We start from the raw sequence: 27,829 nt of genomic DNA on the forward strand, positions 1-27,829 counted from the left end.
AGCTGAGCACAGCCAGAGCAGGGAGATGCAAGTGTTCATCTTACCGCATGGAATCACAGGGGCTGGAAGGGACCTATGGAGAAACTGTGGTGCCTCATCCCTGCAGGGCACTCAAGGCCAAGTTGGATGGGGCCCTGGGCAGCCTGAGCCTGGTGGGGGGCAGCCTTGCCCATGGCAGGGGTTGGGGCTGGGTGGGCTCTGAGCTCTCTTCCATCCCAGACCATTCTGTGATTATTAATTTGTAATATACGAACAGAGATACACTACGATCCCCAGCACCTAGATGTTTGAGTGGAATTGTCACATATGCATATTGGAGAAGAACTCGCCTTAGGATTCTGCCTAAAATCCCAAGAGAGGTCCCTATTAGCCCTTTTAAAACAAAATGTCTTGTTAAATGTTAAATGGATGCAAAAACTTCCCAGAAAATTTTATAGTAGGTGAACTATTCTTGTTTGTGCCTTATGGAATTTAGGGTGATACCCTCCAGCCATCTCTGCTGTTGTGATAGGACAGGGGGAAATGGTTTCAAACTAAAAGAGGGGACATTCAGATTTGATATAAGGAAGTTTTTTGTCATAAGGGTGGTGAGGCAGTGGAACAGGTTGCCTAGAGAGGTGGCGGATGCCCCTTCTGTGGAGACAGTCAAGGTCAGGCTGGACGGGGCTCTGAGCACCTGATGGAGCTGTGGGTGTTCCTGCTTATTGCAGGAGGGGAGTAGGCTCAGATGGTCTTTAAGAGAACCTTCAGCTCAAATGATTCTATGACATCTTTGTATTCCCGGCTCTGTGCACTTACACAACTTTTTAAGTATAGTAAAGATGTGTAGGAGGAAGAAAATGGATAGGAGTGATTTTACAGCTCCATAGCTACAAAGCTACAGCAGAGTGTCTCTTCCTTCCCACGTATGATAAAGATCAGACTGAACGTACGGTTATGTCCTATCTCTGCACTGAAGTAAAACACACATACAGGAAAGATCGTAGCTGGGAAGCAGAAGATATTAGTGTCATTTTATGTCTTCTCCCCCATGGGACTGATGATGCCTTCTTTTTTATACATATACTTAGATATTTCCTTAGAAAGCTCAAAAAGATTTCTCTACATCAGCTTCTCCCTGTACATGTGTGTACTGTATATACATGCACATGCGTACTGGTGTAGCCGTCTTCATCTCACGAGTGTTTTCCATGAGTTATTTTTTCCAGAGTGAATTTCCTCCGCTGGGCTTACAGGCCCTGATTCTATGACCGAAGCCTCAGAAAACAGCTGCATGTTGGCACTGTAGCTCAGACTGCGAGACTGGAACTGAGTAACTTTTATGTACATATTTGTTTCACCTTGTTCTGGCATCAATGCAGTTAGTGCACAGAGCACTGATCAGCATGCTATACTGGCTGCTTCTGCCATTCCTATCTACACCGATGTGTTTATGAAAGGAGCAGCATGCCTCTCCCTCTCAGTTCCATTGAGTTTTTTGGCTGTCATAGCAAATTTCTGCCCTCGCCTTCCTCGCAAACTGTGCTGTTGGTTCTTTTTTCTTTCTTTCTTTCTTTTTTTTTTTTTTGAATAAGCTCCTAAGCAATTATTCACTCCTCTGGTATGACCAATTTTCCCTCATCCCCCGCTTGCTCTTCATACTGATTCTTCTCTACCACACCTAACGGAAAATTTGGCTGCCTGCAGTCACGTTGCCGCTAGCGGGAGTATCAGGTATCTGATTCTCCCTCACCTTTACTCTGTTTACTCTCTGCCTGCAGTGACTTCAGGAGATGATTATCAGCCACCCGTCTTGTGTTGATCCCCAGCAGTGATTTCCCGTCTCCTCATGCATAACCCGAGGCCAATGGCTCCTTGTGCCCCTGTGGCAAAGGCCACATGGGGATGCCACTGCCCATGCATACAGCAGTGCCATTTCTCTAAGCATAGAATCTGCCTGTTTACACTGCAGAGAAACTGTGCAAAGTCTAAATCAGATATGAGAGGTCTGTATGCATCTTCAGAAGCAAGCTGGTCTCCCCTGGTGACTTCAGCCTGCCTTATCAGCAATTGCCATATCAGTTGTACTTCAGGATGTTCTCTACCATAAATGTGTAATGCCAAGGACTTGCTGTTTGCATAAAAAAAGAATTATCCAGCACCTGAAATGAAGCATTTTCCTCAACCAAACTTTTCACAGAACACTTTTAAGATCTCAAGTCTTACCTCTAGGAGGAAAATGATGCCCATTTCTGCCCATACTGTGCATCTTCTCACTTGCAAGTACTTCCTCATACAGGGACGCCTGAAATTTAATCAGAGTTTTCATTAATGCATCAAAGTTCTGCCATATTGGCACTGCAGCCCACAGCTCTAAAGAACTTCCAAGAGTAACCTGGAAGACATAAATCAATGTAGTTTCCTGGCTTTAGTCACCTGTTTTCCCCCAAGGTCCCCAAAGGATGTTGCAGTAAGCATCTAATTGCACTTGGCAGACTAAAATGTTGAACAGATAGATGGCCTTCGGTTATGATATCTAAAACTAACTTAAAGCATTGCCATTTCTAAATGGCCTGTTTCCTGCCTGTTTCTATTTCAGGAACCTTGCTGAATGTCCCACTGGAGAATATTCTCTGTCTAAGTCTGAGGGTGACAGGTTCAGTTCCATTCAACTTCAGAGAAAGAGATGTAACAGTCACTATTTCCTGGCTATTTGTTGTATGTTTTGACATCATCTTTAGGTCTTGTGTCAGAAGGATCTTTGCTTCACAGTGGTCCCAAACCATTCCTAACACAGATTCACTTCCCTATCTTTGTAAGAATGCACAGAGTCTTTGGGAAAACCAGAATCACCATCAGTGCTAAATTCAGACAAAAGGGAAACAGGAGGGGAGTCAACTCTTTGAAGGGGTAGGACAAGGGGAAATGGTTTTAAGTTGAAGGAGGGAAGACTGAAGTTGGATGTCAAGGGGAAGTTCTTTACTATGAGAGTGATGAGGTGCTGGCACAGGCTGTGGATGTCCCGTCCCTGGAGATGTTCAAAGAAAGATTGGATGGGCCCTGGACAGCCTGGTCTAGTATTAAATGTGGAGGTTGGTGGCCCTGCCTGTGGCAGGGGGAGGGTTGGAGCTTCATGATCCTTCCCCACTCCCTCATGCTGAATCTAGTAATTAATCGGCATCAGGATGAATTGGTTCAATTAACCCTGAATAGAGTTGTGCCAGGTCAGTTGGGTCAGCAGGCTGCCCTTGTGCAATGAGCTGGGGGAGTCCCCCTTCTGGTCAGGAGGGAAGCCAGAGATTCTCTACCTGTCCCTTTAATGTGGTCATGGCCTGGATGTGCCCACAACATGAGGGGGCTCCAAGAAAAAAAGGGAGCTGTTTACATCTAACTGTTGTGGGATACTCATGTTTCCTACAAGTGCTTTTAAGGTCACCTCCCAGAACTGCATGCCTTCCATCACCAGAAATAATGCTTAATAGCCCATCAGCTAATGTGCTTCCCAATCTGTTTTAACCTCCTACTCCTGACCCTTGGAAATTCCCACACCAAAATCTCTGTCTTCCAAGCAATGCTGTATCTGAATGTCAGTATTTGAGGAAGTTGTTTTTGGTTTCTCTGCCACTGTGATCTTTTTGCTAATGTAACTGTTCAACATCAATAACACATGAAACATCTTCTTACCTTAATGGTCACTTTGCAGATACAAAGACATGCCCTGTCTTAAAAATAGCGGTCTGATAGAAATGTTTGTCCATAGCACATGCAGGGCTTTTATCTATCTACATAACCGCTCCTGTTTTTGCTGATTACCAAAGCTGCTCTAAGTAAGCATGCCAGGACTCGTTATTCTTACTTCCTCTCTGTTTCTAGTTTATATTTCATCAGATAATTACTGTAAATGAATCACTAAGGTCTTCCCCCCCTGCCCGACTCCCCCCCTAATTTAAACACTGAGATACACACATACCTTAAATGGACTCAAATATGTTACCTTGTAGGAAAGTCTGTTCTAGTTGCTCAGTTCTGGTAAATGTATCAAATAATGCTGTAATTCAGAATATACAAACGAGATCAAGGGCAGGAGGTGTTTCTCTCTTTTCCTCCTATCTTTTCCTCTTCTTTCGACCTTATGCCCACGAAGTAATTGCTAATTAAAAACAAGACATTCATGTGCTATAAAATCAAAATGCAAAGTATGCCAAAGCCAAGTTTCCAATTAAAATTCAAATACTAAGATACAAAACAAATCTCTTTCCTAGTGTGAGATAATTGCCATAGATCTATTTTTTACTTTAAACTTATTTCAAAGCAGCTTAGAGAAATATATGGAACACACTGATGGTCTTTAAAACTTCATTTTGCATAACTCAGGTGTGTTTTACTGAGTACCACCATGGGGATTCCTTCCGGTCAAAGGCAAATCCTTTCTCAGTGGTGGGTGGATTCCCAAACCAGCGTGCATCTGTCCTGCTGCCAGAATGGCTGACTTCTGAGAGGTGGTAAAGGACATCAGGTCAGAAGAGAGCTGGTGGGAACTTAGGCTCCACAAGTCACTAACTTTGGAAACCTGCTCTTATGTACATATCTCATCATGGTCCATATTAGGGTCCCACTGCTAACACCACCAGAATACCAAATTTATACATGCAGACTCAGGTATTTCTAAGTCTTCCTGAGGTCTGAGCAGGATCCAGGCACAGCTTGTAGCTGGTGGGTATTCATGTCTCCTTGTAGGGTGAAGACTTGTACTTACAATTTCCTTCTGAGTACAGACGCACTGACACAGGTTGCCCAAGGAGGCTGTGGATGCCCCATCCCTGGAGGCATTCAAGGCCAGGCTGGATGTGGCTCTGGGCAGCCTGGTCTGGTGGTTGGTGACCCTGCACATAGCAGGGGGGTTGAAACTGGATATCACTGTGGTCCTTTGCAACCCAGGCCATTCTGTGATTCAGTGATACAGGAATCACTGCATAAATGCAGCTGGGAAAGCAGGGCAGATTTGGGTGCTAAAAAGCAACTGACAGGAAGGAGAACCGCCACGTGGGGATCAAGACTTATCTAGTTGCATTAAGCCATGACAGAGAGTGAGAATAAGCAGATGTTTATCAGCTCCATAGCACCAGCTTGAATCACCTCCCCCCATGCATTTTGGACACTCACGTGGAGTGGTGATGTGTATGGGATGTCTGAATACGAGCACCACATAAAGATGCAATACAATCTTTATCTCCAACATCAAGATGTTATAAGCATTTTTCTAAACTGTTTTTCACTTTGAAAGTTGGCAATGCTCTGATTTTTGGGTGGTCCTGTGTAGGGCCAGGAGTTGGGCTCAGTGATCCCTATGGGTCCCCTCCAAGCGGGGGGATTCTGTGATTTGCTTTAATGTCAGGACATCAAACAGCTCAGTTACTTCTTGGGTCTTGGTGTCCTTGGATCTTTGAACTGAAGCATTTCACCTCTCCTTTCCCACATGGAAAAGTAAACTTGGGGTAAATTTCTTATCATGCATAGATTTCAGTTCTTTGAGATTCTGTGCAGCGAAGTAATTGGCTCGATGTTGCTTTGCTGCCTGTCTTGGCAATCCACACATAACACATAATAACCAGTGAGACTGGGATTTTAGAGCAGAAAGCTGCTCACAAAGGTGAAATGCGCACACTTACTACATCAATATATTGCTGTTATGTGCCATAGTGATTTTTTTCTCTACATATAAGTCTTTTCAGTGATTGTTCTTTTCAGAGCCTTGTAGCTCGGGGCGATGGATGGAGCCATTTCTCCCCTAAAATGTATTTCCTTAGTTTCCTGTCTGGTTTGGCAAGGAGAAGACAGGTAAGATTACTGGTTATAGGATTCCTCCAACCCAGTAACTACACATCTTTCCACACAAGGGCAGAGGGAAACCCAGCTTCAGAATTAATTGATGTATTGAATTGCTTTTCAACATACTTGAGTGCTTCTCTGAATCTCTTTTAATGCATGAATTAGAGACATCACCAAATTCAGTGTGCCTTCTGGACTTGCTTTGCCCAGTCATTTGCTATGTATGTTTCAGAGTCACAAACTGCTCTTGGCCTTCCCAGGCAAGTGGGTACTTGGCCGCGCATCACCAGGAAAGCACCGTGAGTCATGCTAATGCTGTGTGACCAAAGTGCATCCACTAGCTTGAGAACCATTAATCAAGGATCTGTGTTTCAGCACAGGCGTGTCACTGGGGAAATCCTATGGTGAAGCCTGTGGAGCAGAGGGTTTTAGTAGAACCGCAGCAGTCAACTGAGAGATGAGTCACTCTTCCCAGAATGGTTGAAAAACAGGTCAGGTGAGTTCACTGCAAAGAAAACCTTACGAACCTGCAACTGAATAACTTCAATCTCTACCATCCCTATCTAGTTTCTTCTACTTTTGTAACCAACCAAACAACCAGTCTGCCTTCAGCCCTTGCTCTGATTTTTCCCTTTGTTTATACTTGTTTCCAGCTATCAACACACCTGTCAGTGCCAAAAGCCATCAGCTGAGACCTCAACCTTTGGAAATGAAGACCTCTGCCTGCTGTTGATATCAGCAGGCCAGACATGGGCCAGATAAAGGAAGCTCTCTTTTGATTGAGGAAGAACTGAACTAAAGCAGAATGAAGTGATTCATCCAAGGTCAGCTGTAAACCAAGAGCTACTCAGCCTTATCTGGTGCTAGAGATACAAGATGCGTTGTTCTTGTCTGGTATCCTTTTCATAGAAGCATGGAATTTTAAGTTTGGAGATCACTAAGATCACCCAGTCCAACCACCAGCCCACCCCCACCATGCCCACTGCCCACGTCCCTCAGTGCCACATCCACACGGCTCTTGAACACCTCCAGGGATGGTGACTGCACCACCTCCCTGGGCAGCCTGTGCCACTGCAGCACTGCTCTTGCTGAGAAGAAATTGCTCCTAATAGCCAACCTGAACCTCCCCTGCTGCAACTTCAGGCCATCTCCTCTCATCCTATTGCTGTTAACTGGGAGAAGAGGCCGAACCCACCTCACCACAACCTCCTTTCAGGTGGTTATACGGAGTGATGCGGTCTCCCCTGAGCCTCCTCTTCTCTAGACTGAACAACTCCAGCTCCCTCAGCCGGTCCCTATCAGACTTGTGCTCCAGACCCCTCACAGCTCCACTGGATGCACTCCAGTGCCTTTTGCTGGAGACTGGATGTCTCTGGATCCCCAGCCCTTGCTGATGCAGCCTTCCTGCAGCTCAATTGCCACTTTTTAGAGGAAGTATCACTTTTCAGAGGAAGTATTCAGCATCCCCACTCTGAGAGGCCTCCTGCTGGCACAGTTCTGCGTTCCCCCCTCTCCTGAAGAAGAGAACTTCGACGTACTCTGCGCAGCCGCCAGCACAGCACCATCTAAGGGCTGCGGTTAGGCCTAACCTCGTGTCAGCGCTGCGCACAAGCGGAGAAAGCGAACAGAAGCCTCTGACCGCCCCGTGGCAGATTTTCTCACATCGACCGCACGCGGCCGAGAACGGCACAAGGCCGCGCCTGCAAGCACGCACGCACCGCCTGCGGTCGGGCTGCGGCGCCGCGCCCCTAAGGGAACGCTGCTGTTCGGCCACAGGCGGTGCCGAGGGGCGGGCTCTGCCTAGCAGGGGAGGAGGAGCGGGGCCGGCCGCCGCCCGTGAGTCGGTCTTCGGTCGCGTCTGGCTTCCCTTTGGCGGCGGTGGTGGCAGCGGCAGCCAGACTGCGGGCGTGAGGTGACCTCTCAGGCCCGCCCGCCGCCGGCCCCGCTCCTCGGGCACCGGCAGTCGCCCCGTGGCCTCGGCCGGCCGGCAGGCAGGCGGGCGGGCGGGCGGGGCCGGGGCGGCAGGGTGCTCTCGGCCGGGCCATGCCGTGGCGACCGCTGCTCCTCTTCCTCCTCGGCATCTTCCTCCTCGGCCCGGCCCGGGCCTCGGGCACAGGTGCGTGTGGCGTGGCGTGGCGTGGCGGTCCGAGCGGCGCGGGATTGAGCGCTCGGGCTTGGAGGGGCGGTGCGAGCGCGGCGGGGCCCTCCCGGGGTGACCTCACCGCGGCTGGGCTGGTGCGGGCCGCTGCCTCCTCTCGCCCCGCACGGGCGCCTTCCTTACCCGGCGCTGCGGTTCCTGGGAAAGCTCGGAGCTCGTGATGAGACACTCGATCTATCGCTGCGCTTCAGCACGTGGTTCGAGTTCTTGACGTCGGTTCGGATTTAGAGCGTAAATGCTTGGCCGTTTATTTTAAGCTGAAAGGCCCGCTGGCTGTGCAGCGCGGGGGGGTGAGTTTTTGCCGTCCGGGCAGAGCCCGAGCTCAGGGGTGAGGATGAGTCTTCGGCGTGTGTGCCAGCAAGAGTGGCGCTGAAACCCGTGGCTAGGCCAGACTGGGTTGGTGTCCCACGCTGTAGCTTATGGCTTCATGCTCTGCAGTGTCAGAGCTCTGATTTGAGGCCTAACGAGCCAGCAAGCATCTGCAGGAGGGAAGAGCCTGAGGAATGTTAGCTGTTCAGGCAAGACCACATCCAGACCGGACAGAAAGACAGGACACAGGTAGCCAACTGAAATGTGAACTGTGCTGCAGAACCTCTTCTCAGCACAGCAGTCAGCGCTGTGTGGCACGTGGCAGCTTGATGTTCAGCTACAGAGCTATAAGTCTGAGACTGTTAGTGTTTTCAGAAGCTGGTAGGGGAAATCATTATCGTCCGCATGCTAATATACAGCAAAATAATGAGCATGTGGTCCTGAGAGCAGAGAATATGAACCAGCTTCCCACATCCCTTTTTTAAGAGGGAGAAAAGAATGCTGCTGCTGCTGGTCATATTTTGCGGTGGCAGCCTTGAGTTTTGTATGATTAATTTGTATGGAGTGTCAGACTGCACAGATTGCTGATGGTGTGAGATACCCCGCCACATGCCAGACCAGAGCTGAGGTTGCCAGAAGTGACTAGAAAGTGAAAACTTTTTCTCAAATGAATGTTTCTAAGTAACCCTTAGAACACAACAGAGATTTTAGTAGCTTGCCGGTTGTTTTGTGTTTGGGACTTAGGTCTTAGTGCACACCTTTTTGTGCAGTTTCCTTCCTGTGTGTGAGGGACTATAAGATCCTGCCATTACGTCTCCTCTGAAAGGTAGCACCGTAGTTGAATGTTTTAGTAATTGCTTTTACTTCTCGTTTTAGAATCTTCTCCAGATCTGCCGGCACCGAAGGACGTAACAGTTTATTCCTCTAACTTTCGTAATTCCCTGAGGTGGTCTCCTGTTAAAGTGGATGGAGGCTCAGTGTCCTACACCGTCCAGCTTAAAACGTAAGCAAGTAGTTTGAGAAGCAACCAAACTGATTTTGCTTTAATCCGGTAACAAAGTTGGTTTAAATATATATATATATATATATATATATATATATATACACACATATATATACACATATATATATATATACACACACACACATATATATATATACATATATATATATATATATACATATATACTAAGAATGAAAAAGCATAGAAATGAAAGTATGAGCTGCTAATTACTGATGTTTTTGTGTATATCCTTAAGCATCTTCCAACGACAGAGGTTCTCGTAGCTTCTTGTGTTTCCACTGCATTGAGTAAAGACTGAAGACCCAAAAAGCATCCAGAAACGGTGCATAGTTTCCAGTGTAATTCTTAGCTCACTGAATTCTCCCTCGCTCTTTTTTTTTTTTTTCCCCAGTGCTGAAGAGATGCAGGAACTAAAAGGGCTGTGGAATAAATGCTTGTGAAATCAGTTGTTTTGTTACATACCCTATTCTTAGAAAAGCCCTCTAGGTAGGAGGGACTGTATTTTAGAGCTTTGATAGCTGGTCATCCTGCTGATGCTTTATTTAGCCTCTGGTCTGTGTTACAGGGGTGCCTACAATCACTGGAGTGAGATAAACTGCACCCGTATTGCCCAGACTGAGTGCAGTTTCCTCCAGTCGGCAAAGGCACGTCGCTGGACCGTCGTTCTGCGAGTGAGGGCTGAAATGGGGCCAAGGACTTCAGCTTGGGTGGAAACGGGCCCGTTTGTGGCAGAGAGAAACAGTAAGTGTTATTTGTGATACCAGTACATCTCTCTAAGGAGACTTGTTAAGCGTTCTAAGATTTTATCTGTAGGTGCTCAGTTAGCAAATGCTGCAAGGTCTCTGTGTATCGCTAGGAATTTGATAGCCATCAGTTCCAATGTGGGGACATTAGCAGCCCATTCCTTTGACAGGTATTGGAAACATGTCACTGATGATGATGTTCCTTGGATGGTCAAGCCTTGTAAGAACTACAGCCCGTGTCACATGCACCCCTGTCATTTGTGGCAGTTTCTGTATGAACTACCTGTTTCTGTTGAACAGATCTCTTTTCTAACACATCTAAGCTGTCCTGCCTTTGCTATGGTGCAGAGGGGTGAAGGGCACACTTTAAATCCTATGAGATGTGTGGACAGTCGTGTTACTGTTCTTTATGAGATCTGCCCTATTCCTTGCTGTGATTGGTTTCAGGATTTGGAGAAGATAAATGTTGAGTTTTAGAAGACCCCTCAAATAGTAGAGAGGCAGAAGAATGGGTTTACAGAGTCTTTGGTTCGCCTTCTCCTGTACTTTGTGATGAGTAACGGTGCTCTGTAGTGGGAAGAGTCTGTTTTCCCTGGTAGTAAAGAATGCAGGGCTAAGGAATTGCCAGAGTCCTGAGTTGAAGATTACAGTTGATGTATCCATAGCTTGTGATGCAAGATTGTCTGTGTGGGGGAAGAGTGGGATCCCATGTGGGGTTAGGAAAGCATTAAGTAGATGAAAAAATGTTGCGTTACCTTTCTTGAGGGGGGGAAAAAAAATGTTGACATTCAGTGTTTGCTGAGTACCATAAGAGTATCTAAATAAAGCTGGATGTAATCATAGAATCACAGAACGGTCTGGGTTGCAAAGGACTACAGTGATCATCCAGTTTCAACCCCTCTGCTATGTGCAGGGTTGCCAGCCACCAGACCAGGCTGCCCAGAGCCACATCCAGCCTGCATAATGTAATATGTAATGTGATGAGCTGTTCAGCATCCCAGAGGTTCACTGCTCTTTCTTTGTTTCTTTTCAGCTACTATAGGGCCTCCTAAAGTGAACAGTGTGATTGTAAGCTCTGACTCCCTTCTCATTAGCGTCGCACCTCCTTTTGGACCTGAGGCAGGTTACCTTTTCCAATATCATGTGTCCTACTGGGAGAACACAACAGTTACTACTAAAAAAGTAAGAATTCTGATTTGTTTCTATTGCCTCTATGACTAAGAGACGAGTCAGTATTTCGTGGCAAAACAACAGTTGTGGAGGAAGAAAATGAATGGATTTTTGAGAGCAAAGGTCACCATTTGGTGGCCTGAATATAAGTTAGTCTGGTTCTGGCACAAGTAATGCATGTATTACAGAACTTTCACAAACACGGGCTTTTTTTCCTCCGTATGAAATCAAAGTTAGATCACACTGCAGCTCCAAGGAGAGAATCCGCACAGTGTCAAAGGTGGCTTTAAAATAATATTTAGATTCCAAAGGTTGTTTGGGCAATTTGGAAATTGTGGGACGTTCTTCCTCCTTTCAGGGAATGTTTGTGTAGGCAGCTTCAGTGACAGGCTGCTGATGCCTGTGTTCTCAGGGCAGAGAAAGGCTGCAGTTCTTCAAAACACATTGGATGCAGCCGGGAAGAGCTGTCTCTCATTTGCACTGAAACTCAGTGGGTTTGACCTACCTCACGGTGTGCCTGTGCCACCGCCTTTCAGAAAGATAAAAGTAAGAATGAAAAAGGAAGAAGAATCACAAGAATGTCGTTTTCAAGCTGATTGCTGAAAAACAGAAGCAGGGGAAAAAAAATCATTTCAAGCCTTCTGTGTTCTAAAGGTCTTGCTAAATCTGAAACGCCTCCACTTCCTTCCTCCCTTAGACAAACGTGTTTTTGACGTGGAGTCAAATGTTTGAGAGTGAAATGAGATGTCACTCTTGGAGGCTTTTTTAGGCTTCCTTGAAGCCGTCGCGGGTTAAAAAGATCAGCCTTGGTAGGAGCATGGAGGTTTTGCACTGCCCATCAGCTGTTTTTCCCCCCGGCGGAAAAATAGTGGAAGCGCTGCAGTGCGTTTCTGTCAGCCTCTGATGGTGAAGACATTTCTCATGGCTCCCTTTTCCTTCCCCCTTCCTGCCTTGCATTAACTGCCAGAGTTACAGCAGCCTTGTGAAAGCATCTGGCAGCACGGTGTGGTTAAAGTGAGACCTTGCTGTTCATACCCTTGTGGGTAGGTTTTACATGGTTGGGTGTATTTCGTGTAAAAACAAAGAGATTTCAAATACATCTCAGCATTCCTCCTTCGCCGTATTTCATGATTTCTCTTGACACGTTAGGAAAAGCTGAGTTAAGAAAACCATCCTCTTTTTGAATGACAGACTTCAGTAAGGGGAGGAGAACTGCACTGAAGCCAGGCTCCAATTCCTGCAGTAACATACATATTCTTTTTTCCTTTCAACAGGAGATAAAGACGGTCCATACACTATTCAAAATTAAAGACCTGAAGCAATTGACACTTTATTGTTTTACAATTCAAGTAGAATTGACGACATATTTAGATTTCCAGTTGCTTGGACTGCAAACAGTCCCGGAGTGCTACAGAACAACCATCAGTGGTATAAACCTGTTTTTGTTCTTATATGGTGGGATGGGTGTAGGACTGGATACATACCTGTGTTTGTCAGGAGTATTAATAGGTACCAATCCATAATTGCCATTAATGGCAAATCAGTAGGTAATGGATTGGTCAGTAGTTGATGGTCTGTGTTACACTCTTCCAGCTGTCCTTGTCCTCAGTCACTGCAGTTTCTGCTGCCCCCAGGAGCCGACCTCCCTGCTAGTTTTGAGCACGTTGATCACAAGCCCCTGAGATGTGACGTTGGATCAGCGGTGCTTCTTTTGCTTAAGAGAATCACATGTTCTGAAGCCCCTGGCATTAATGGCATTTTGCTGATAAAAACCAAAGGTGGAAGAAGGGCAGATTACATTCCCTGCATGCCTTCCACCCACCAGCATGTCGTGTAGAAGCATTCATTAGGCTGTGTGCGCAGGAGGACAGGCTGGTGATTGCTCTATGGCATCACCACCAAGTTACTTCTCAGCACAGGTGTTTGGAGCGCATCTGTGGTAGGATGTGACCTTAACCTTGGAAGTTTGATTACCGCAGACAGCAAATGTTGTATGTTGCTTTATGTGGGCTATACAAATATGAACCTACCATGTGTTCTTTTTCAGAGGCGGCCAAAGCTGGATATATCGTCGCAATATTTATGTCCATTGGTCTGCTTTTAATTTTCTTAATAGTGGGTTTATTTTGTTTATGGAGACACCAGAAAGCAATTAAATATTTGTCCCAGCCACCTTTGAGAATCCCATCACACTTTGAAGAGGTACGTGTAGACAAGTTGTTTCTCTTCCCCTCCCTCCACCTCCTCTTGCAAGAGACAGTGAATCCTGGGACTTTTCTCCTTCAGACACATTTCTGTACTAACCAGTTGTCTCGGTCCTGTTGATCTTCCTCTTTTTAAACAGGAAGTAGTCTTCAAGCACTACTCTTAATTTAAAAGTTCTCACTCAGCGTGTATTCCATATAGAACATTCCTAATGTTCCTCCTGAAACATGGGGTCTGTTTAGTAAGGAGACTACATGGAGTTAATAGGAAGAACAAATCCTTTTCTCTGGCTTCTTATTTTTTCTAATCTTCCTTTCTGTGATTAAAAGTTTCATCTATTCAGTGTGACACTGATAATTTTGGAGCGAAGGAGACGAAGGGAAAGTCAAAGCAAATAGTAACTATAAGAGAAGGATGACACCATGGAGTTTTCTGGTGACAGTGAAAGGTGCAATACTGATTTATCTCATCTCACACTGAACAAGGCAGAATCTCCTCTCTCACTCGCCCTGGCAGTGTTGACAACACAAGCCGTCAGTTGCCAGATTCCTGCAGCTATAGGGCATGGCTCCAGCAGTCTAATAGGAAAAAGCTCTTCTGTGGCTTATTCTCTTGTAGAACTTTGACGTATTGTCCAAAGATAAGCTTATCAACAGTATGTAACGGTGGGATGTTTTTAGCTCACTGAAATGGATGTCTGCCGTATTTCTTTCTGCAGAAAGAGAAGTGACGTGTTTTTAACCTTTGCCTTATTCAGTTGTTATCTCCTTCAAGGAAATCCAGAATAAACATATGTTTAATTAGTGTTTTGAATTCTGTTCTAAACCAACTTGCCTATAGCCAGTGCTACTTGCTCTGTCTCTGCAAATTCTAAAGTACCTGTTCTGTGGATCAGTAGCTAAACTGTCATTTCTGCCATTTTCCAGTATTTGAGAGACCCGAGCATGCCTCACTTAGAGGTGCTGGAGAACCACGATGAAGATCCCGAAGATTCTCTAACAGTTGTGTATACAGGAGAAGGAAGCAGCGCTTATGGTGACGCGTTGGATGGTAACACTTGCTCACGCAGCAGCTCCAGAGGCCTTGATGTGACTTAGGGGGGCACCTTTGTAGGAACACCTGTATCCAGTTTTTGCAGAAGCTTTTGCCTGCAAGCGGTGCTGCTCGGCTCCCACCTGGACAGACAGTGAGCAATGCAGCCACTAACAAATCCTGAGCAAGACCTTGCTGCCTGAGAATTATGTGGAACCTGAGCCTTTTTTAAAGCAGTTTCTGCTGTGCTAAGGCAGCAGCAATATTCTTTCTGCCACGGATTAGAAAGGTGGAATTTGAAGGCAAAACGAACACTAAATTGCCTTAAGAAAGACAGCTGGCTACAACTGACTGTATCATCATCATACTTCCCTCTTCCTCTCCCTGGAGCCCAGCTTTGAAAAATAATGGCACTTTATTGTAGGACTGAGTATAACAAGGAATTTTTCAATTACTTTATAGTGGTTTTTGTTTTGTTACTTTATTTGTGAAGTCTGTATTGCCACTCACTTGAAGTGTATTATACCCAATCCAATATGCTTTCCCACATAGTTTTAAATGTGCCTTCCACGCCTGCTAAAAGAAACTTCGGTACTTGGTACTTAATCCCCCTCATTGTGAATACATGCAGAGAACTACTTCAAGAAAGGCAAAGGGTAGTTAATTCCATTCCCCCTTGGGTCTGTGCATCTTCATACAGTGTTAAAAAGCATTAATCTGTACCCGCAGTGAGACAATCATATCCTTCACAGCAATAAAACCTATTTTGCTCAGAAGTTATATAAAATATCTTGCTACTGGTCAGGTGTTAACAATCTCTTGTTGACTAGCAGCCCGGTTCTGCAAGGGTTGTGGTTTCACTACCTCAAAGGAGAAACAGCAGATCGCAAATTAAGCCTTATGTCATGTCATAATGCTGCGGGATCTGGAAGGTGTCTCATAACACAAAAGTAACCACTTTTATAGTAATAAATAAATAAATAAATAGGGTTATTCCATTAAAAATGCGACTTTTTTCATGTTTGATACAAGTTGTTTTAAAAAATAAAAATGCTTGGTTGTTTGCACGTGGCTTGCTCAGATACTTAAATCTAGTAATGGAGTCTGCTGCTGCCATGGATACAGGTTATCAGTCAGTGCCACAGCTAGAAGTTATCTAGCTATCTCAGCTACTGCTGTTCCCTCCCTTCTGGGGGCACACACACAACTAGGGACAAAATTAAGCAATATTTCCCAGAAGCCCCCTCAGTCTGTGTCCTATAAGTAATCTAATCAAGCACCCTGCCAAGACAGTAGAGTTACCTGAAGACTTAGTCAGCTTCAAGCCCCATTAAGAACTTGCAACTCAGCCACAAGCTACAGGGTTAACTGCTCCCTCCCTTCATCTGTATTTCTGCACGTGGTACTGCACACAAATAACCACAGGCTCCCCACAGGAACAGCCTACATGCATAACACAGGACATAAATAGCTTTTTAAGCACCTCAGGTGAGTATCTGTCAGTACAAAATATGACTTGCTAAGTACGCTGTACTGCAGAGACTACATCCTAGACTTCTGTTACAGAGGGTTATTTAATATTTCTTAGTTGTACAAATAGGCCACCGAAACAAAAACTGTTTGGGTAAACTCAAAAGATAAGCTTCATGACTGCCAACCACAGCAGTTAACCTGCAATGTGCAACTCCTGATCATCTGGGACTCTGCTGGAACAATCCCTGGTGTAAAAGACCTAGGGTTACTCTGAATAATGTTCATACACGTTCATGTGCTCTGCATGCTTCTTACACCAAATGTATTCTGAACTTTGGAAGAGAAGCAGCTTCCGTGCTGTCTCTTATCAGCAGCTATGCAGACAGCAATGAGCTTCCGGCAGAAAACAGAGGTAGCCTCAGAAGGAAGCTCAGTGCCAGCTGGGTACTTTTACAAATAAGTTTCTTAACAGGAAACTTGCAATAAGGCACACTGGAAGAGTTCTTCCTAAGTGAAGTGTGTACCTCTGCTTGTGCTGTTCAAGTGTCAGATGTCAGACCCTGACCGGGGTTACTTAGAGGCAAACTTTGTTTCTCGCTTCATAGAAAAGCCAGCAACCACTCCTGAGCTCCTGTATGAGAATGTGGGAGACATGAAAACAAAAGCCTTGGGTTTAAATCTTAGGTTTTGCAAGAGTCGCTTAGAAGTCTGTACTCCTTCAGCTGTTCAGTAGACAACTACTGCCCAATTATCTGCTGCTGTTCATTATTTGGAGAACATAAGATAAAGTTTATTGCAGTTTTCTGGAATTACAACCAACCAGACAACGTATGTACAGAGCTGCGATTAACACCAGCAAATATATGGTAACTCACTGCAGGATGACAAAATGAGCATGGAAGTTAGTCTAGCCAGTAGCACAGTTTCAGCTGTAGCATTTGCTTCATATTCTGTCCACTGGGAAGATTCCCGCAAGGGAGCAATTAGATGACTAACGGTATGCAGTAAACATGCACGTAAGTTACATTCTGAAGTTTAATGCCATTTGGTCAGCAATCTTGATACATGGAAAGTTATAAAAGCTCTCAGACACAAGGTAGATTCAATTGCTTTAAAAACACATAGAACTTACAAGGAAGTCACCGACAGCAAGATGAATACACAACATCAGTCCAAAGCCATAAAACACCGCTGTTCTCCCTTTCTGTACACTCCAGCTAGAAGAAAATGGATTTCAATAATGAACACACTCCTATAAAACACCCTAGAAAATAACTGTGAGATTTGGAATATAATTTTAACTGGGGCAAGTGACAGTCCTAAAATTGGCAATTATTTCAAGGTAAGACTGGTAGCAATAACACAATCTGCTGTACTCCCATTTGAAACACTTGCTCTATTACCTAAGGTAATAAGTAGGTGGCAGCAGAACTGCTCATTTCTCAACAAAAAGCTTCCCCCGAAGAAAATCTATCTGAGCATAATTTAAAGCTGTCAGTCTGTTTGTCACCTATTCTTTCTATTCCCTAACAACAATTGGCATCAGCTGCAGAGTTTTTGAGATTCTAGTATCAGTAAATACAATAAATATTGATTGGCATCTATTACACTGAACAGCAAGAAATACATCCTGTGCTGCTACCAAATTTCCTTTGTGCAATGGTAATCAAGTACAGTTGGATTGGTCATGCAGAACCTACTTAAAATAGGGTCTTGTTTAAAAACTCAGAACCTTTTACAAAAAAATAGCTGGCTAATTGGATATAACCATTCGGAAACATATAAAACTCAACCCTTAACTCAGCATACAGTAGGATTTACCCTCAGGAAATGAAGGGCCACTTCCATGAGCTACCGCTCCCCTCCAGGTATACAAGCAGCATTTAACAACCAGCAATAGCTCACCTATGCATAAAGATACCAACCCCTTCCATCCCGCTTATTCACTTGCAGTTCTAATGAAGTCTCTCACACATGTGAAGGTTTGGAAGATCAAATCATAACAACCAATGGAAACTCGTGTATTTGAAGAAATAAGCCTGAAGATTTCAGAAAGCCTGACTTTCCCTTTTTAAGATATATACAGTCATATGTACATATTCACAAGTCTGTCCTATGAAAAGAGAGAGCTTATTACAGAAATCGTAGTTCATCTCAGTTCATACAATTTAGAGAGCAAAATGAGAACAAATAAACGTAAATATCTACATACAGAGTACAACAGAGCAACTATGGAATAGACAATGCTGTATCTGATCTCTCATCCCCATAGCTCCTCTGTTCTTCCAAACTTGTAGATCAGAGTACTGAAAAGGAAAAAGAAAGGGGAAAAAATAAATAAATCAGGCCATACATCAAGTGGAAAAGGGCATTTGAATAGTAAATGTAACATCTTACACTGTTTACACCACAAAAATCAATGACCAGCAATCTTAACTTTTATTCATGTTAATATCTATTTTTCTGTTTCTATTTCACTTACTATACATGACTAAAACCATGACATCCAGCTGAAGCAACTGACCAGCAAAATATTAATGAAGTTCACAGTAAAATTCCTTTTATAAGGTTGGATGCAATGCCATGAATAAAAAAAATAAATAAAAAATAATAAAACAACTTTAAGGAACAAAAAAAAACATTATTTCCTTCCTGTTCCTTACCTTACTTTTTTCCTTATAAAGAAGGGCATGGTCATACTAAATCATAAGACTAGTGAGGGAAATGGGAAGTATCATCAACAATGGGAACAATAATAAGAAGCAGTGAGAGAACAAGCCTAACGCCTGGACAATTAACTAGAGAACTAGAATAGACTGAAGACGAACAGATTTAGGAGCTGCTATTTTGCACAAGAACATAACTGGCTTTCCAAACAAAACCACAGAAGAGCCAGTCAATTGGGATCACTAGCACTAGAAAGAAAACAGTGCACTAATTTAGGTGGATGAGAACTTCCAAAAAAAGGAAGTTTATAAACTGGAGAACGTTCTGGGAACTTTCCACCTGGCAGGAACAAACCTAGTTCTATCAGGTATTAGATAAGCTAGCCACCGTTACAAAATATTCAAGAAAAAGGCAATAGGATGTCTCACCTATCGCTGTAGGAAAGATGCCAAGGTATTTGTTGTACAGAGATGATATTGCTATTATCCATTATGTCACAGACACTGAATACTTCACCCAGAAATGTGTCATTGCTTAGTCATCCAAATTCTAGTCCAGAAAGAACTGGACTAACAAGGCTGGGACTGTTAGGTGGCTGGAATGGCAATAAAAGAGGAGTGGACAGCAGGGAGAGGGAGGTGATGGTCCCCCTCAACCCTGCCCTTGCGAGGCCCCATCCAGAGTACTGTGTCCAAGCCTGGGGCTCCCAATACAGGAATAAGCAGAGCTGTAGGACAGGGTCCACAAGAGGGCCATGAAGATGATCAGAGGGCTGGAGCACCTCTCCTGTAAAGAAAGCTTGAGGGAGTTGAGCTTGTATAGCTTGGAAATGAGAAGGCTCCAGGGAGACCTCACTGTAGCCTTCCAGTACTTGAACAGTGCTTACAGGCTGGAGGGGCACTGACTTTTTACATGGTCTGATAGCAATAGGACAAAGGGGAATGGCTTTAAGATAAAGAGGGGAAACTTTGGTTAGATGTTCAGAAGAAATTTTTTACGTAGAGGGTGTGAGGTGCTGGAACAAGTTGCTTAAAGAGGTTGTGGATACTCCATCCCTGGAGGCGCTCAAGGCCAGGTTGGATGGGGCCCTAGGCAGCCTGAGCTGGTGGGGTGGCAGCCCTGCCCACGGCAGGGGTTGGAACCAGATGATCCTTGAGGTCTCCTCGAACCTAAACCATTCTATGATTCTATGAATAAGAACACAAATCTCGGAACAGTGCTCTGTTTCTGAGAAGGGGTAAATAAAGAATTGCTTCTAATCACTGTAGCAAACAAGGTAGTAATGGTAGCAGAGTAAGAAAAGTAATAACTGGATCTGTTTATAAAATGACAATATCATCACATCAATTATCTGTATCATGCCAGTTTACTCTGTGATCCAAGTGATCTCTGCCTCACATGCTTCACTCCTCAAGCAAAGGCCAGAGTGAGTAATTAACTGAAATACAGGGGGGTTCTGCGCTGTGAGCAGAGCTCCACATTGTCAAAGATCAAGTCTGGTGTCAGCTTTGGTTAGAATTAATTTCCCAGAGGTACCTGTGCAGATAGAAGCAGGTGTGTGCAACACTCCTTTAAAGGGAAGGAAACTGACCCAGGTATCTTACCTGAAAAATATCAATGCATTCTGGAAAAACACTGCTAATCCAGGGTAAACATTAGTGTCTGCAAAGTAAGTAACAAAGGAAATACTAAGATTTTCTGTACAGAAAAGGGTATCTAAAACACTCATCACCAACAACAAAACTAGGTGGCATTGCTCTAGCAAGCACAGACCACGCTTCCATTCTTCCAGATTTTCTGTCTTTCAGCAAAAGTATTTCCTATATCTGAAAATAAAGTTCAATGCCAGGTGACAATCTGTAACAGTTAAGACATTTCTAGATTTCAATCAAGAGTTTGGGCATTGCGTTTGGTTGCTTTTTGGTTTTCTATTGTTTGTTCTTAAAACAGTACTTGGTAGCACATCCTGAATAACAATCACAGCTACCGATGTCAGTATTTTATACAGAACGCTTGTACACCTGGACTGTTTAAAATGGTTCACTGTGGTAGTTCCTAACTTCAATTTCATCAAGCAGTGCTCAAATCCATACAGTAAGGGACTGGGAAGAGTCCAACAGATCACAGATTTTCATATTCACAACCTTTATGAAAATAAAGCTAATAAACAAACCATATCACAAGATATATGCCAAGCTGAAGCTTGAATACTTCACACCAAACTTGATGATACTTCTGGAAAGCAGTGAAGTCCATTTCCAAAACTAATCAAGAAAGAAACTTACTCTGTGTAACATATGCTCCAAAAAGAATCCACATTGAAGCAATTAGTGAACCAAACATCAGCATAAAGCCAATGAAGAGCCAGACACGAGCACCTGCAGGAAACATTAAAACCTCTGAGAATCACGTAGTATACTATTCATAGTGACATATAGAGACATCAGACACTGAAGGTTCAAATGGAAAGGGTTGAACCCTGTGTAAAGGATAAGATCATCCAAAAATGGTCTTCTCCAATAAAGCAGATAGGAGGTGGATATTAGCAGTTACCAGAAATTTCTCCTCATCTGAAAGGAACGCCTGTAACATCATTTAACACACATGGAGTGAACTACTAAAGAGGTACCCTGCCAAAGCTAGTTTTTCTGAGATAAGGATGGCACTCCGATAAGGTACACAAAACAAACCCTTTTGGTGTTTACTTCAGAAAGGTATTTTCAGACATGTGAAATCCCCTGATTTACTCAGTGACCCTAGAGGTCTATTTCTCTTACATGCCATCCTCCTCAAGTAAAGGTCAAGGTAGATAATTAATTGAAACGCTGGAGACCCCGCACTGTGAGACACTGCCCACATAGAAAGGAGGATGATACCATTGCAAATAACCAACTTGCTCACTCACGGTAAAGGATAAAATCTTTACGTGCAAAAATGTACTCTGACAGGCTTAAGAACGAAGCACAGGAAGGCATCGTAGTTGTAGTCTCATTCAAAAATGAGCAAATCCTACCAGATTTCCCATAAGGCGTCCTGCAGATCACATGAAAATTGATGCTGGGAGCCAGATGGGAAGTTGGAAGGGAATTATGGGTGAAAGAAGAGAGAAGACAACAGGCCTACAGACACCGCACAGTGGGTGATGTACAGAGGAAACAGTGTTTGCAATGCACTCTAAAACAACAGATTCATACGGAACTCAGCTCCATCGCTTACCACAGGGCAGAAATTTATTTCTCTGAACAGCTATGTGGGACAAGCAGAGAAAACTTCAGGTGTTCACACTATAAGGAAACCACATTTTCCCATGTTTGCCTTTTAACAATGACAGTTCTTACCTCCAAGTGTTAATTCTGTCAAGAAATTAACAGAACCTTTGTCCTACTTCTGAGCTTCTGATTATTATTTAACCACTGCATAAAAACCAAACAAAAAAGCCTAAAACATGAGCCATTTAACCCAGCATTATTTTAATTTACCTGTTCTTCCTAAGCATCCATCACTGTAGCTGTCTCCTCTCACCTGTGCATTTGATACAGCATTTATCCTAGGAACAAACAAGTGTGCAGATTTCAGGTTATCAGTTAAAAATCCTAAGTATAAAGCTGTTATTTATTTAGTTTTTAAAAGGTGTAAAAAACTCTGGAAGAATTACTGACATTCTGTACAGTCACACAATATTACATCACCCTTAATGGAAGGATCCCAACTGGCCTTCAAGCAAAGCCTGTATTCCTGCTGAAGTGACTTAAACATTCAGATTAACAGACCTGTAAGCTGAAAGATCAGAACTACCTTTTTTTAAGTGACTGAAACATTCCTGGGCATTTTTTTGGCCATTTGTTTAAGTTTCTAGTAGCTCTAAAGTCACTTTTCAGGAACAGTAACAGTCAGTAATGCACTGGTTTCATGATTCTAAGATGCTTTTTGATGTCTCTGTTTTACAGTGAATAGCACAAATTTTCAAGCAAGACGCATCCTGTAAGGGGGGATCATTTATTTCCTTAAATTACACTGCTGAGGAAGAAAAACAAACTTCAAAATACCAAATAACAAGAAAGCTGTGAAGATCCCAAAGTATCCTTTTTTCTCTCCAATAAAAACTAATTTCTTCTCACTAAAACCTATTACTTCTCCCTCAAGCTTGCCATGTTTACATCTTCACAGCAGATACAAGATTACTCAAAAGTAATTTATAACAAAGCAATTCCAAGTTTTACCATATACATATGGCCTAGTAAAAATGGTCTTTAACAGCTCATATTTACTACATAATGAAAGAACTTCCTTCTGTATACACTTACATGAAAAAAGCTAGAGTTGAAAACACCCCACAGGTATGGAACGCGTGGTTCATTTGTTCTGGCTTAGGGTAAACTACTGCAGCATCTATCATTATCCACCAACCTGTGAAAAACTAGAAATAAATAACACCACTACTATGAGGCAGGAAGGGCACAGAAACGGAGTGACAAAGCATGTCAAATGTTTGCGTACATCATTTAATCTCCCATTATCAAATACTGACAGAGAAAGTGACTCGCTTCAAGTCACACTAAATGTTTGATAAGCGAGTTCTGCATATACCTTGAAGTGGATGTATTCACAGAAGCACTGGAGAATTGGTTCTGCTTCTACTCAAATTACATCTCAGCCTAAGGCTGATTTCGCTGTACTACTTTAAGGACAAGGATCCGAAATATAACCTGTGTATAACATAATTACTTCTGCCAAAACTCCATTTGGAATTCCAATCTTTTTTTAAAGAAGAGGACCAGTATATTACTACTGGAATCACAGAATGGCCTGGGTTGAAAAGGACCATCAATGATCATCCAGTTTCAACCCTCCTGCCATGGGCAGGGTTGCCAACCACCAGACCAGGCTGCCCAGAGCCACATCCAGCCTGGAAAATTAGATAAAATGCAAATTTACGTGGTCCATAAAAAAGATTGCTAACAGTTACACTTGGAAAAAAAAAAAATCCAAGAAATACACTGGATCAAGGTTCAGTTACAGCAAAACTCCACAGAATTCTGCAAAAATAACTGTTCGTTGTATTTCCAGATTTGTCAGCACAGTTATGACCCAGCTCCTCTCACAGAGGATCCAACACTCACATATTCATAACTTACCAATACACCTGCAACTATGGAAGCAATGGCATTTCTTCTTTCACTCCAGTCAATACACTCACATTCTGGCCACCGGAAGTTGTCCAAGAATCCTGCCATTTCCTCCCAGATTAGATTGCCCTTCTTGTTCTGCACTTAAACATGAATTCTTCCATTAACAGCAATGTTCTGAGTACCTGAAACATGGCCAAAAACGCATTTAGCATGGAAGGGTAAAAACTCAAGATGTTTGACAAACTGTCATGAGCAGACTTTAAAATGCCTATTTTTTGCAGACGCATTCCACACACTGTATAGCTGCTCTACTGAGATACATTAAACAGAGCAACCTACCTCACAAATAGAATTACAATATAAAATCGGCACACAGGCACTGCACTCAAGGCATCATAATCGAAATGTAAATATACTGTGTATTTGTAACATATAGAAACAAAAACGGGAGACAAAAAAAGCAAAAATATTTCACCCAAAGTTTCACCACTGAACCGCAATCCTATCATTGGCAGTTAAAAAAGGAGAAAGAGACACACGGCAGGACTTCACGTGCAGAGCAAGAACCTGGCCTTTGAGTCTGACAAAGGAATCTTAGACAGGATGCCCATATTTCCTGTCTCCAAACAAAAAAGAGAATACAGTGTCTTTCTAGCACAGTGGAAAACTGATCACCTCAGTGAGACAGCTAATACCAAGGGTAAGGGACATCCTCCTTTGCAGACGGATGATCAGTCACAGATCTCTAGCCACAGAAAGACGAAAGCAAAGTTCATCAGCGCTCCTGTGGCCCTTCCTTGTTTTGCACTCGTAAAATGGTTCCATATGTACTTGATTTGTTCCTCTTCAGTCCATGAAACTTCTTTATCTTCCTCAAGCAGTAATCTCTACTCTTCCTGCCACAATCTCTCCCACTCATATACCCACAACAGAATGCAGCCCATGGATCCCGTCTTCACTGTGGACTGTACAGATCATGCCCTGCAGTACAGCTGGCCACAAGCAGGAGTAAGTAATGCAGCACTTTGTTGTTGTTTTTTTCCTCTACTGAAAAAAACAGAGCTTATGTCAAATTCACCAAATTCATTATCTTGCCTGCTAATACTCTCAGAAGGAGTGGCTGAGGGAGCTGGGGTTGTTCAGTCTGGACAAGAGGCTGCTCAGGAAAGACCTCATCGTTCTCTACAACCACCTGAAAGGTGGGGGTTGGCCTCTCCTCCTGGCTAACAGTGACAGGATGAGAGTTAATGTCCTCAAGTTGCAGCAGCGGGGGTTCAGGTTGGGTATTAGGAAGGACTTCTCAGCAAGAGCAGTGCTGCAGTGGCACAGGCTGCCCAGGGAGGTGGTGCAGTCACCATCCCTGGAGGTGTTCAAGAGCCGCATGGATGTGGCACTGAGGGACATGGGCAGTGGGCATGGTGGAGTGCACTGATGGTTGGGCTGGGTGACCTTAGGGGTCTTTTCCTGCCTTAACGAGCCTATGATTCTGTATTTTTTGAAGATCTATGTTTTCAAATCTGTATTTTCTTTCAGATTCTTTTTCCATAACGTACTATTTCAAAAGTACTGATGTATTTAAAGGTACTAAATGGTTTCTTTGGCCAGCCAATTTAATTAAATGAACTTCTAAAGCAAGTAACAGCTGACATTTAGTACATAGTACTAATGTATGTATGCACATAGTACATATGTGACATAGTAAGACCCCTTCTACTCTACCAAGTCAGTCATGACAAACTTCATAGATAACATGCATGGTACAAACCTCTCTTACTTATTAAACGCTTTTAAGCACTAAGATTAGAAACAAACAGAGGCATTTTACTCACTTGAAAAATCTGAGACAAAACCTCTCCCAGCTGTCTTGAGTAGCAAACAATTTTCACATCTGCATTAGTGACAAATGAGTGAATGTTGGGACACTAGTGCCCAAGGAGGCTGTGGATGCCCCATTCCTGGAGGCATTCAAGGCCAGGCTGGATGTGGCTCTGGGCAGCCTGGTCTAGTGATTGGAGGCCCTGCACATAGCAGGGGGTTGGAACTGGATGATCATTGTGGTCCTTTGCAACCCAGGCCATTCTATGATTCTAGTGCTACATTTATTTGTTTATTTATTTTAATATATACATATATTTAATATACATTTTAAGACACAGAGCAGCTTTCTACCAAAGGCTATTTTACCAGAAATACTGGCTTACCAGCCTACACTTTGCTTTAGCTTCAAATCTGTGCTGAGAAGAAAAGCACCTCGATGATGCGAAGAGATGAGATAAGCACTATCTGCTGGCAGTCTTTCAACAGCAAAGAGTTGCAACTGACTGTACAGTTTTCCTGTTTCACTGGAATGGCAGACATTGGGAAACACAGCGCAGTGTATTTGCAATGCAACACAGACAGAAAGTTTGGAGGTATTTCGACATATGTCTAATGCCAAAAACCAGCTTTGATTTCACAAAGAAAAGCCAGTGTGAGAGTAGGCTAATGGCAGTAAGTAATGGGGATAAAGGACCCTGCCCTTTTTCCTTGTATAATGCAAACATTAACTGATGCCATGCAGAACTCCGAAAAGGAGTCTCTCATACAACTACCTCAGAAGAGTCCTGCTTAAGAGTAAAAATAATTAAACATCTGTCTCCTTATTTCAATTGGTCTGCATGTGTAGAGACTTCACAGTCACACAACTAAAGGCAGTGATGAACCATCCTTTCCTGTGTGATCGAGTGCTGCCTTGCTCCATGCCCACCACACAGACATTCCTCTATGTGAGAGGACAACACCGTCCCTGACCAAGCAAGAACAAACTGGGACTGAAAAATAACAGGGACAAGTTATAGCTGCTGCAGAAATAACATTCAGTAGGTGCCAGCACCTTGGTTAAAACAACTAGGATATCATTCAGGTGAATGAGGCAAAACAACAACGTATCACATGAGGGCTGGAGCATAAAAGCTTCTTCATAAAGTTAGGTTCTCTCTCCTAAAGGGTCTGAATCCAAGTGAATAAAATGTGAAAGCAGTGATAAGGAAGCACAACAAACCTGCACAGGGAGAACTGTCTTAGAGTACAATGCTACCAGGCTCCAAAGAACAGGGCCTGCTATTTCTAAAACAGAAAGCAAAAGACAGACCAGACGAAGAGCCACTGAAAGCCATGAGGAAAACTCTACTCCTTTCCTCCTTCCGCAAGGAAGCAGAAAGCACCTTCCACAAGCAGTCGGTTGGAATATGCTTTAAGCCATATACGTGCAATACGCAAAAACTATTAGAGGATAACCAGCAGTCACTGCAAGGACCTTATAGCAGCACTCTGTGCCAGTGGTCCCCGCTGGACCACTCCCCCATTTCTGCCACCACGTGCAGTTTCACTTTCAGTTTCCCACACACAATTCTGCATCGTCTGCTTCTCAGGTAAGGCAACAAAAGAAAGGACAGAAACTTTCGGATTAAAAAGCCTAAGGCTGCGCGGTCAAGGTATCGAACTTACAACAGTCCCCCGCATCCCTCAGCACGACACCGAGCTACAAGGCGCTGCGATCGCTCTGTTACCCCACGGGACTCAAGCCCCCCACAGCGGGAACCCAAGCCCTGACGGCGGCCGTCACGCTGAGGGCGGCCTACAGACCTCCACGTTCCCGCCCCGAGCCAGGCCCGTGACTGCCCCGAAAGGTCACGGCACCTGGGCGGGCAGCGCGGCCGGCCACCCGACCCGGTGAACACGGAACCGCCGCGCGCTGCCCCGGCCGGGACGGACGGTGCCGGGCCGGCCTCCCCACAGCAGCGAGAGCGGACGGTGAGGAGACGCGGCGGGAAGCGGGACCCGCTGATCGAAGCGTGAGAACGGAGCGCACGAGTCCCCGCCGCCCCGGCCGCCCTCCCTCTCCCGCACCCCTTCGCCCCCTACCGCGGCGCGAGCGGGAAGCGGCGATCGCACGTACCCCCGTCCTGAGAGAGACTCTTCCGCCTGCCGGAGGGGCGGGGCAGAAGCCCGGGCAGATCGGCGAGCGACGCGGCACCCAGCCAATGGGAAGCCGGCACTGCACGTCACCGGAGGCCGGGCGAGGAACGAGCGTCGCGATTGGGCGGCGCCTCTGCCCACACGAGTGAGGTCC

The 27,829-nt window shown here is 44.3% G+C and overlaps 2 protein-coding genes across 5 annotated transcripts; one reads left to right on the forward strand and one right to left on the reverse strand.

Moving 5' to 3' along the window:
- The first annotated feature begins 7,714 nt into the window (after positions 1–7,714).
- On the forward strand, positions 7,715–15,516 carry IFNGR2 (interferon gamma receptor 2). Of its 2 annotated transcripts, none has more exons than XM_072344834.1 (7): positions 7,715–7,924; positions 9,152–9,278; positions 9,865–10,040; positions 11,076–11,224; positions 12,487–12,640; positions 13,260–13,414; positions 14,344–15,516. In XM_072344834.1, the coding sequence occupies exons 1-7, from the start codon at positions 7,852–7,854 to the stop codon at positions 14,512–14,514; spliced, it is 1,005 nt and encodes a 334-aa protein (XP_072200935.1). In that variant the 5' UTR covers positions 7,715–7,851; the 3' UTR covers positions 14,515–15,516. The 2 variants fall into 2 exon arrangements, with proteins under 2 accessions (XP_072200935.1, XP_072200941.1); XM_072344840.1 differs by lacking the exon at positions 7,715–7,924 and adding an exon at positions 8,352–8,524.
- Positions 15,517–16,592: 1,076 nt separating this feature from the next.
- Positions 16,593–27,733, reverse strand: TMEM50B (transmembrane protein 50B). Of its 3 annotated transcripts, none has more exons than XM_072345046.1 (7): positions 27,656–27,733; positions 23,725–23,900; positions 22,894–23,006; positions 22,069–22,136; positions 20,875–20,967; positions 20,194–20,251; positions 16,593–18,228 (listed from the first exon to the last, which is right to left on the reverse strand). In XM_072345046.1, exons 2-7 carry the CDS (start codon positions 23,821–23,823, stop codon positions 18,183–18,185), a joined length of 477 nt encoding a protein of 158 aa, XP_072201147.1. In that variant the 5' UTR covers positions 23,824–23,900; positions 27,656–27,733; the 3' UTR covers positions 16,593–18,182. The 3 variants fall into 3 exon arrangements, with proteins under 3 accessions (XP_072201147.1, XP_072201148.1, XP_072201149.1); XM_072345047.1 differs by lacking the exon at positions 27,656–27,733 and adding an exon at positions 27,622–27,651; XM_072345048.1 differs by lacking the exon at positions 27,656–27,733 and adding an exon at positions 25,920–25,941.
- Positions 27,734–27,829: the final 96 nt, after the last annotated feature.

The sequence above is a fragment of the Excalfactoria chinensis genome, chromosome 1 (assembly GCF_039878825.1).
Source record: "Excalfactoria chinensis isolate bCotChi1 chromosome 1, bCotChi1.hap2, whole genome shotgun sequence".
Taxonomy (NCBI): domain Eukaryota; kingdom Metazoa; phylum Chordata; class Aves; order Galliformes; family Phasianidae; genus Excalfactoria; species Excalfactoria chinensis.

Coding starts and splice junctions, on each gene's coding strand:
- TMEM50B (XM_072345046.1), bottom strand. CDS start 23,823: ATGGCAGGATTCTTGGACAACTTCCGGTGGCCAGAATGTGAGTGTATT. Junction 20,252..20,874: donor TGGAGCATATGTTACACAGA/GTAAGTTTCTTT, acceptor CTTACTTTGCAG/ACACTAATGTTTACCCTGGA. Junction 18,229..20,193: donor AATGCATTGATATTTTTCAG/GTAAGATACCTG, acceptor TTTCCTTTTCAG/TACTCTGATCTACAAGTTTG.
- IFNGR2 (XM_072344834.1), top strand. CDS start 7,852: ATGCCGTGGCGACCGCTGCTCCTCTTCCTCCTCGGCATCTTCCTCCTC. Junction 9,279..9,864: donor TACACCGTCCAGCTTAAAAC/GTAAGCAAGTAG, acceptor TCTGTGTTACAG/GGGTGCCTACAATCACTGGA. Junction 11,225..12,486: donor CAACAGTTACTACTAAAAAA/GTAAGAATTCTG, acceptor TCCTTTCAACAG/GAGATAAAGACGGTCCATAC.